The sequence below is a fragment of the Sylvia atricapilla genome, chromosome 6 (genome assembly GCF_009819655.1).
Source record: "Sylvia atricapilla isolate bSylAtr1 chromosome 6, bSylAtr1.pri, whole genome shotgun sequence".
NCBI classification, from domain to species: Eukaryota; Metazoa; Chordata; class Aves; order Passeriformes; family Sylviidae; genus Sylvia; species Sylvia atricapilla.
Genome location: NC_089145.1, coordinates 46,436,811 through 46,448,107, shown reverse-complemented (window position 1 = coordinate 46,448,107; position 11,297 = coordinate 46,436,811). Strand labels below are relative to the sequence as shown.

Sequence of the window (11,297 nt, the reverse complement as noted above, 5' to 3'; positions counted from 1 at the left end):
GCTTTAAACAGAAAGGCAATAGATTTAGATTAGATATAAGCAAGAAATTCTTCACTTATGAGTCTGGTCAGACACAGAAATTGTGGGTGCCCCATCCCTGAAAATGTTCAAAGTGAGGTTGGATGGGGCTTTGACCAACCTGATGAGTAGAAGGTGTCCTTGCTCACGGCAGGGGGCTTGAAAGTAGATGGTCTTTGAGGTCCCTTCCAACTCATACCATTCCATTATTCTATGACTCTCTAATTCCATGTGCTTGTGCTGCATTAAGAAAAACGTTGCAGGTCACTGCAAGAAATCCTTTCTCTCTACTCATCCCTGCTATACACATCTGGAGACCTGCAACCCCTTGCTGGGCTCCACAGTGCAAAGAGGACGTGGACATACCAGAATGACTCTATTAAAATGCCAGAATTGTCATGGAAGAATAGCAGCATTGATATATGAGGAGAGGCTAAAAGACTAAACGCTAATAATATTTAGCCCAGAGAAAAAAAGACCTGAGTATGTCTCAACAATGTATATTCACTCAATTTTTGATGAGATGAGTAGAGACAGAGGTATCTTCTGCTTAGTGGCATCTGCTGACAAGAGGCAATGAGCACAAATTAAAATACAAGAAGTTCCATTTAAATGTAGAGAAAACCTGTTAGGCTGTTTTAGTGTCAGTTTTCTCAAACACTGCAGTAGAGAAATTGCCCAGAGAGCTTGTGGAATCTCCACTCTTGAGAGAGTCAAAACCCAGCAGGACACCGTGCTGAGCAACTCAGTGTATATGACTGGTTTGAGCAAGGCTTTGAGCTGTTTGGTCCCCAAAGTTCCCTTTCATGATGCTTTGGTCATTCTGCAGCCAGGAGTAAAGCTGAGCACAGGATACCAGGCTGTCTGATCTGACCCAGCTGAACTTGGCACACGATCACAGGGGATTGCTCCCCACATCCCAGATCATAAGATAGTAAGCTGATCTAAAGACTTGCTCTATTTAACACCCGTGTTCTTCAGCTTCCACCCCCTGTCCCCAGGCCATGCTTGTAACTGCAATCACCAGCATTCAATGGCATACCTGTCACATTCTTCTTCTCTGGCACAGGGCCATAAAATTGGAGTCAATACCGCAGCTCTTGCTGCCAGTGGATTCCCCATCTGGGAGTGGACAGCCAGGTACACATCTGACAGCATTTGCTAGTGTGGCACAACAGTGTCTTAAGCCCTACACATATTAGAATCATCACTAGCTTCACCTGGACACAATCAACCCCAGCCATGGATATGCAGGAAACAAAGCAGGGTAGATCACAAAAATTCGGACTGTCCTTGTGCGTCAAACATTGTCCTTCTGCTTTAGTGCCAGGAATGCTACTGGAAATTCTGGAAATTATGCAAATTATGTTCAAAATATTTCTCTGTAGTGACTACTTTCTGGTGACTTGTTCATAAAATAGTAGATTCAGGCACCTGAGATGTGTATGAATATTTGTAAGAAACAGTAGGTTCAGTTTGAGGAAAATGGGTTTGAATCTAACCAGAGTGATCAGATAGTCATGAATAATAAGAAGTCACATGTGAAACATATTCAGTAAAGTTAAGTGTCCAGTAAAACTAGTTTCGACATCACACTAATCTCTAAAATTATAATGTGTGAGTCACAGCCCTTAGATGATCTTAACCTTTACTAGAGGATACCCTGCTTTGTGTTCAGCAGCATAAACAACTGAGGAAGGACCCGTGCAGACCTGGTGAATACAACAGGACCATTTTGAATTCACTGTAAGTAATGATTTAAGGGCCTATTTTAATGTGAAAAAACTGTCAAAAATTATATTCAGGGCAAAATTTTTTGAATAATCAATTGAGAAATTATTATGTTTATATTCAAGTTTTGGCTTAAAGCTTCTTGTATTGTTTAATTATGACTTTGGGTTTTTTTAAATAGAAAAGATAAATCCTCTATGAGATTGGCACATTCATATGACATGACTCTCCTTAGGAAAACTGCATTTCTAAGTGTTTCAAATTAGGTAAATTGATGATAATAACAAATGTAGGGCATGAAATGAAATTAAATCCTAAGGCACTTAAGGACTGCTCACTAAAGCATCAAGAGAGCATAAAAAAACCCAAAACTGTGACTAAAAGAATTAGAATGATGGTGGGACAAGTCACAAACAAAGCTTAAATTTAAATGTCTTCTAGATATGAAAGTGCACTGTCTGAAAGTGGTTTGTCATGGGGTTCAGTGTCTTCCTAGTGATAGTGGTATTTCTATGACCATGATATTCAGAGTGTGAATTAATGGATATTTAGAGCATCTATTACTAAAGCTGAGATCAGCATTCTGAGTTCACTGGGTTTTGGAGAAACAAAATGATGGAAAGTGGAGAACATAAATGTGGGATCACGGTGGGAACTGAGAAGGATTCAGAGCTTTTACAAGGTAGAGGCTGCATTTCTCAGTGCAAGTCAAAAACCTTTTATATTTTTCTCCTAGAGAGAACTTTGTTTTATAAAAATTTCTGTAGGTGAAATAATCGCACACCACAGGGAGATGTTTTGGATTTCCACATATTCCACATCTTTACTTCTCTCTATTGACAGAAGTTATTGAACTAATTGTGATATAGTATTAGTTTTTAGAAGTAAAAGTGTTGCCATAGATGTGGAATGAATGGTTTCCATGCTGCTCTGGAAAAGGCTTTTCTTTTTTACCTGTATTTTTTAGTATCTTTATTCCTCCAGAATTCACTCACTCATATTTGCTTTGAAGCATTGCAGGCTTCTCTGCCAAATCACCATTTACTATCTTTCTGATGATAAAGGCAGATATTGTTCTAGAGCTTCTCTAGTTTTTAAAAAAATTTTCTTGTTGTTTTTGGGTTTTTTTTGTTTTTAGGTGATTTAATTCAGTCACTGGGATGAGCATGCCTTTGCATGCAGCAGGTACACATTTTCCTTTTCCTGCTCCATGTACATACCCATTTTCCCTTTCTTTATAAGCAGCATTCTATTCCCAGGGTCTCGATAACATCCTGATTGCTATTTCTTTCATTTTGTGGAAGTAGTTTTTTTCCTTTAGTTGTGTTTAACTGTTCAAGCTTTATGAAATCACCATAAGTGCTCATCACTTCCTCATTTACAAGTGCATTTGGTTTCTTTTAGGTGCCTACATATGGGTTTACATGCAGCCCATTCAAAAATGTGTGTTTTAATTTTCACAAAAGAGGTATATTGTGCCTTTCTTATGCCTTGATTTTTCATCAAGTAAATTTCCAAATTTAACTGATTAGCCTTGACTGTCTCCCTTGCTTTCTTTACTCTACAGTAGACCTGTACTTTTGACTCTTTCATCACTTAAAGCGACATTGAAAACAGAAAATTGGGGAAAAAAACCCCCACTTTAAAATGAATTGTAGCTTAACTTTAATGAGGGCGTCTTTGGAATTACCTCATACCTCTTTGACTTTAATTCTTATTATTTCATAACATCTTCAGTAGGTTGAGTAATTTTCCAGAGTCTGCTTCCTTGAAATAGAAAGCTTGTTTCTCTCAATTCAAACATCTCAGAGTCACTGGTGCTAACCTAACTCTGTATAGTTAAGGGATTGATGTATTGCTGAAAACAAGGTGAAAAGATTTGTTAAGCCAAATGTAACTTTTCTTCTATTACAGAATCACAGAAATATGAAGAAGTTGCTTTTCCTGTGTCTTTTACTCATTGGAATCCATTCCAACAGTTATTGCTATGAGCCTTATCAACAAGGGGTAAGAAACCAGAATCAAAGAGCGCAAGAAAACCGGAACATGCCATGGCAGAGTGTAAGGAACAGTGTCTGTCAATTTGCATGTTGTTTCTACAAAGAGATTTCTTCTCGTGAAAACAATGGGAATGTCTTCTTCTCTCCTTTGAGCATCTCTACCGCCTTTGCAATGCTTACTCTGGGTGCCAGATCAGACACCCTGACACAGATTCTTAGGGTCCTTTGCTTTAACCCTCGTCAGATTTCTGAAAGTGACATACATGAAGGTTATCGTCAACTCATGCAAGTGGTGAACAGAAGGAATAGGGGGTTACAGCTGAATATGGGAAATGTTCTGTTTGTGCTTGATCAACTGAAGCCACAAGAAGAATTTTTAAGTAACCTCAGAAACTTCTATGAAGGAGAAGCTTATCCCATGAACTTCAAGAAGGCTGATCAAGCCCAGCAAAAGATCAATGAATATGTAGCAAGAAGAACAAATGGAAAAATCAAGGACCTTGTAAATAACCTAGATCCACTTACTGAAATTCTCCTCATTAGCTATATTTATTTTAACGGTAAGATATCTTGTTCTTCTACTCCATAGATTATTTCTTCAGGTCAGCCTTGGACTTCATCTTTTTTTGCAATATGGTTTTGCAGATGGACTCATATCTTGTTTTCCTTTTGGTTCTTGCTTATATTTAATTAGAAACAAAGCTATTGGAAATCATGTTCTAGTTGACACTGATAACTCCTGGCAAAATGTATGGCAAATTTCCCCATATCTTTTAACATATAGACTTCTTTCCTTCAGAAAATTAAGTGAAATATATGTTGAGGAAGGCATCTCTAGGCAGAAAGGCATCTAATCCTATACAATCTAGTGGGATTCAAGCACTTTCTTAAAAGCTTTGCTGAAATCCATTTCTGTGAATTTCAATCCAGCTGGGTTTTTGTGTTCAGCAAGTGCAGAGTTAAATGCAAAGAATGCTATTAAAGGAAAACTTAGCATCTTATCAAGCAGAAAATATGTTTAGGCAGCAGCTTTGCTGTTACTGAGTGTGTTTATGGATTCAAAATGAAACATGCCACAATGGCTTTAGTTTCGCACTCATGCTGTCCTCGTTTTTTACTAAGTATGCCTTTGCTGATAGCACCTCTGTACTCCTGGTGTGTCTAGAGGCATAGGTTTCAACCTTTTTTTAAATTTATTTGTGGATTCTAATATCTTCCAGTGAAGAGATGGACCCACAACTATCAAATACAAGCCTATTGACAATAAGCTTGTTTTCTTAAATAAATTTTTGCTTAGATAGAGCTTTCAGATCTTCCCAGTGCTTTTCAGACTTCTGATATAATGAGAAGAAGAGGATTAAGGCTGTAAGGCTCAATCAATTATCTAACAACAAATATTGCACATTATTTCAAACTTTATCTCTTACTGATTATATGCTAAAGCAAAATATTTGAAATCAGAAAAATAATATTTTGCAATTTATCTGATAAAAATATCAAGCTCATTTAACTTAAATGGAGATGGTGTATTAGATAATTTCTTTTAAAAAATCTATCTTTTTAGAACTGTTAACCTGGATGCTTGCTATTTCCAATATGAGGACTCCCCTGAAAATAATTAAGAACTATATTTCTGTTTTGTTTTGCTTTCTATCTGCATCTCTGCTCCTTGTATTAGTGTCTGAAGACTTGGCCAAAACTAACTAGCGCTAATTGAAATACATATGACTGAATTTTCTTAGTTCTCTTGAAAACTTACTTGTTTATCTCAAATAATATTTTCCTTTAGACTTTTATTAAGCATCAGGTACATTTTTCAAAACAGGGAAAAAACCTGTTGACTTTTCTTTTACTGAAAGGTGTTTGAAGAATGAGCAATGAATTTAGTAGCACAATGGGGACAAAAGCCCGAGAAACCTTGTATTAAACATAACCTTGTATTACAGTTAACTTTTACATACTCTAACAACAAGGGTTGTTGGGTTTTTTAATGAGATGTTCAGTTTACTACTGCAAAGATTTCCTAGCTTCTCTAAAAGTGATGGAGTTTCAGTTTTAGCTCTTGAATTTTAAAGCAAATGGATTAAAGAATAGCATTAATCCCAGTAATATATTAACATTTTTTAATCTTGAAATCAAGAATAGGTTAATTATCTAGAGCTGGGATCAATCTAGAGAGGATTTCTAAACCCCACTTAGCTGTATAACCAGTCCACACTTTTAGGTGCTTGTGCTCTTTTTGTGCATTACTGGTGACTTTTTCTCATGGTATAGCATAGTACAGAATTCCTTCTTCAAGGACAAAAGTCTGGTAATATTTTCCTGACTCTGACCTACAAGACACATTATTTCACTACATTGCTATACTTGTACTGTATACTATACTTGTAACGACAAAGAATAGCTCAAATTTCATTTTGCTGCTTGAGCACTTGAGCAAGGTTCCTAGAAGGTATCCCCTTAAGAGAGAAGTGCAAACAGGAATAAGATGCCTTTGAAACAGGAGGAAAATATTAGAGAATATTATTTCTGCCTAATCTGTGTGTTAGCTGATAGTCATGGTTTGGGACCTTAATGATCATGTAGTTCCAACCCCTCTGCGAGGGGCAGGGGCACCTTCTACTATACCAGAGTGCTCAAAGAACTGTCCAACCTGGCCTTGATCACTGCCAGGGATGAGGCATCTAAATTTTCTCTATTCCAGCCTCACCATCCTCATAGAGAAGGATTTCTTCCTTATATCTAATCTAAATTTAAATTTACCCTCTTTCTGTTTAAAGTCATTCCTCTTTCTCCTATCACTATCTGCCTTTACAAAAAGTATTTTCCCCTCTGTAGGACCCCTTTAGGTACTGGAAGGGACTCTAAGGTCTCCCTGGATCCTTCTCTTCCCAGGCTGAACAACCCCACCTCTCTTAGCCTGTCTTCACAGGAGAGGTGCTCCAGCCCTCTGATCATTTTCATGGCCCTCTGGAGTTACTCCAACAGGTCCACATCCTTCTTTTATTGGAGACCACAGAGCTGAATGCAATACTCCAGGTGGGATCTGCTAGAGTGAAGCAGAAGTGGAGCTGGTCACACTCTTTCTGATGCAGCTCAGCATGTGTTTGGCTTTCTGGGCTGCAAGAAGACATTGCTGGGTCATGATGAGATTCTCATCAGTCAACAGAATGAAGTCCTTCTCCTCAGGTCTGCTTTGAACTCAATCCATTATTTTCCCAGCTTGTATTTGTGCTTGGGATTGCCCCAAACCACATGCAGGACCTTGCACTTGGCCTTGTTGAACTTCATGATATTCCAATGGGGCCACTTCTCAAGTCTGTTTCACTCTCCCTGGCTGGCACCCTCTCTGTCTCATCCCTTCCCCCTGGAGAGCATCCTTTCCTTACACCATATCAACAGGACAACACCATCTTGGTGCCACTGGCAAACTTGATGAGGGTCCACTCAATTCCACTGTTCACTTCACCAACAAAGCTATTGAACAGCGCTGACTGGTTCTAATACCAGCCTCTGAGGAGCACTGGTCATCCCTGATCTCCTCTTGGACAACAAGCCATTGACTACAAGCCTTCCAATGCAAACATCCAGACAATTCCTTATCCACTGAGTCCAGTTTAGAGTCAAGGATGTCATGCAGTGCAGTGTGAAATGCTCTGCACAGCTCCAGGTAGATGACAGCAATTGCTCTTTATCAGTTTCCCATTAATGAAGTCATGTTGTCTGTCAACCAACCACTTCCTAATTTTCCATGTGTCTTAGCATAGTTTCCAGGAGGGTCTGTTCCATATCTTGCCACTCAAAGAGGTGAGAAAGAATGGCAGTTTCTTGGGTCTCCCTCTTCTTCATTTTCTAAGAATGGGAGCTCTCATTTCTCATTTTCATTCAGTGGGAATTTCACTGGACTGCCATAATTTCTCAAATATGATGGATAGTGGTTTGGCTGTTCCATCTCTTTCCCTCAGGATCTGCGGGTCCCATGAACATGTTCACGTTCAGATTCTTCACATGGTCTTGAACCTGCTCTTCTTCTACAGTGGACAGTTTTTCATTCTCCCAGTCCCTTCACTTGCCAGTAAAGATTGAGGTAAAAATATCATTGAGTACCTCAGCCTCGTCTATGCTCTGGGTAACTAGGTTTCCCATTTCCTTCTAGAGGGGGTTCACATTTTCCCTAATCATCCTTTTATCATTGTCATATCTATAGATGTTTCTCTTGTTGCCCTCAATGTTCCTGGCCAGATTTAATTCTATCACACCTTTAACTTTCCTAACCTAATCCCCAGAGGCTCAGAAAATCTCTTTTTATACCTCTCAGGTTACCTTTCCTTGCTTCCACCCTCTGTAGGTTACCTGTTTGTGTCTGAGTTCACCAAAGACCTCCGCGTTCATTCACACAGGCCTCCTGGCATTTTTACCCAACTTCTTCTTTGTTAGGATGGATCACTCCTGTGCTTGGTGGAGCTCATCCTTGAATATTAATAGAATCATAGAACCATTAAGGTTGGAAAAGACCTCCAATGTCTTTGAGTTCAACCTTTGAGTGAACACCACCATGTCAAATAAACTGAACTAAGTGCCAAGTCCAGTAATTTCTTGAACATTTCCAGTGATAATGAATCTACCATATTCCTGGGCAGCCTGTTAAAATGTTTGACAATCCCTTCAGTGAAAAAAATCTTCCTGATGTCCAACCTGAACCTCCCCTGAAAAAGCTTGAGGGCATTTCCTCTCCTCCTGTCACTTGTTGCCTGGGAGAAGAGATTGACCCTGACCTGGCTACAGCCTCCTTTCTGGCAGCTGTAGACAGCAATGAGGTTCTTCTCCACAGCCTCCTTTTCTCCAGCCTGAGAATCCCAGCTCCCTCAGCTGCTTCTCATATGAATGACTCTCCAGACTCTTCCCCAGCTCTTTTGCCCTCAGTGCTCCTGCACTTCAATGTCTATCTCACTTTGAGGGGCCCAAAACTGGCCACAGAACTCAAGGGGTGGCCTCACCAGTGCTGAGTATATGAGGAAAAATCTGGTCCTGGTGGCCCCACTGTTGTTGATCAGGCCAGGATGCCATTGGCCTTCTTGGCCACCTGAGCACACCTGGCTCATGTTCAGCTGCTGCAACCAGCACCTTCAGGTTCTTTTCCACAGAGCCACTTTTCAGCCATTCTGCCCTCAGCCTAAATGATAATGAGATTGTTGGGACAAACCAGGTTTCTTGGGGTCTTCTTCCCTCCATGGCTTTCTCCCAAGAAGATCTCTGAAGAGACCAAAGTTTGCTCTCCTGAAGCCTAGACACAAACAAATGCCCAGATGAAAACATCCTACTCAGTTTTCAAGCAAAGTTCTTGAAATCAGTTAGCTTTCCCTGAGCTGAGCACTAGATAAATGTTGGAAAAGTTTTTCAGGACTGGTGTCATTCATGTTTCTGTGATTCGTTCTGCTATTTTTTCCCCTTAAGCATAGTAACGTAAAAGTCCTGTGTGTTATATATCTGATGATGGAAGTCACTATTAATGAACTGTATAAAAGTATATGAAATATATAAAAGTAGGAACTTTTCCCTGTTCAGAGTATTGTAGTTGTCAATCTATGCTTTCAGCACTGAAGAAGTCTCATCTAAAAGCTATTTACTAGTGCAGGCTATGTCAGATGGTGGAAGCAGCAGATGATAATTATTTAATTCGTAACAAGTTGCCTAGTAATCAATGTTCAAATAGAAATCAGAAGTCAAAAAAGGGTGGCATCTCATTTCGTGGTTTTCTTGATGCCACTTCTTTTACTTAGTGACACAGCTCTACTTTTGCCCATTGCATTAAATAAAATATTAAAATAAAATGTTATTTCGACTCTAGAAGGCAAAATTTACTACAGAGCAACAAGATTTCTTAAAAATTAAAGAAATAAAAACAACAAAAGAGTTTTTCCAAAACTCCACAATTTTCCCCTCTTTTAAAAATTTGCTCAGCCTCTGAAACATAAGATGTGGATACCTAGAATTTGGCCTTAGAACTTTTCTCCGCCGAGGATAAGAATCTTTCAGAGTTTCAATGTAGGCAGTTTGTTACACCATGACTAAGTGAGGAACCTTTGCAAATTTAATATGGTGAAGATGACAATGGAAAAACTTTCTGCTGTTGCTAGTTTTTTTTCTTAACTCAGCACTCTGGTAAAATTAAGTTCTTTATGACTCTATACATCATCAGCTAGTGTAAGGTATCAACACCTTTCTGCAAGCAACCCAAATCCCTTCATTTCTGTGGATAATTCATCCCTCATGTCACCCTTTGCAAGCCTATTTTGGTCTGGGAATAAGAAAATGAAATAATCTTCTTCTGAGCTAAGTGCTGCATTATATGAGGACTTTACAGACTCCTCAAAACTGTTATCATGGAGGAAAAGTGCAAGTTAGAACCCTTGATATGCCATCTAAATGAAGGATTTGGGGGTCTGCTGTAAGATCTGAGGGAGCGTTTTTACATCCCATTCCACCAGCTATGTGTTGCTATTGAATTGTACTGAGTATTTAGTGATTTGCTACAATCAAGTGATTGTTGCAAATTGGTTTGTCCTTGAAGCTGATCCAACAGTGCCAGTTTCTGTCATCTAAGAATGTGTCTTGTGTTAATATGTCTTATGGTTTCATGTTCTCAATATATCCTGTAACTCTGTCTCTTATGTTTCAAGCTGAATGGGAAAAACCTTTTGATCCAAAATACACTAAAATGAGCAAATTTTTTGTGAATGAGAACAAGGCTGTTGAAGTCCCAATGATGTTTGGAATGGGCCTGTTCAAGTATGGCTATGATAAGCAGCTGTCTTCCACTGTGGTGCAAATGGATTACAAAGGAGGTGCTTCAGCATTTTTTATTCTGCCCGATAGAGGAAAAATGAGGACGCTGGAGAAAAGATTATCTTGTGAACGTTTGTCAAGGTGGAGGACATTAGTCACAAAAAGGTAAAATTCTGAAGTTCTTGGTTCAGATAGTAGCCAAGGAAACAAATGTGCTGGGGTATGACACAGAATCAGTACGTCATTTTTAGTTCTGCTTTACTGAGTAGAAGAAATCCCCTGACCAAAGTTGAATCTCTCTCTGTAGTGTCCATGTGTTTTCACATTTAATACTGCATGCACTGAGAACTCTCACAGATTAGGACATTTGCTATTTCTGCACTTTGTTTTCCATCTTCAACTCTCAAGAGGCCTAAGTTTTTTACTTAGACCTCTTCTCACTCTTTTGGAGGGAGCTCTTCTGACTTCTATTTAGAAATAAATTCCTAGCCATTTTTCTTGTCTCTTTCTTAATTTCTGCCAATTAAAATTAACAACAATTGTACGGTTAACGCTGAAACAAGAACTTCAGCAATTGTGAGGGCAAAGCTCAATGATGAAGGTAGTGAGCAGAGCCACTTATCTGGGTTCTCTGAGGACTTAGGCAAAGCTGGAGTAAGCTACACTCACTTCAAGGTAGCTTTGAGGCTAGAAGGCAGAAAGTTCATATGCTTTCAAAAACTATAGAGTCCTTACATTTATTGTCATGCATGGCAACAGCCT

General features: G+C 39.1%; 1 protein-coding gene across 1 annotated transcript in view; it reads left to right on the top strand.

The window, feature by feature from the left end:
* The first annotated feature begins 1,128 nt into the window (after positions 1-1,128).
* LOC136362030 (uncharacterized) overlaps positions 1,129-11,297 on the top strand; it is a 32,906-nt gene continuing 22,737 nt past the window's right edge. Inside the window, exons 1-4 of the mRNA XM_066320286.1 lie at positions 1,129-1,158; positions 1,700-1,764; positions 3,664-4,309; positions 10,430-10,700. Of these exons, the coding sequence (XP_066176383.1) occupies positions 3,676-4,309; positions 10,430-10,700 (905 nt within the window). The 5' untranslated portion in view covers positions 1,129-1,158; positions 1,700-1,764; positions 3,664-3,675. The remainder of the gene's footprint in view (positions 1,159-1,699; positions 1,765-3,663; positions 4,310-10,429; positions 10,701-11,297) is intronic.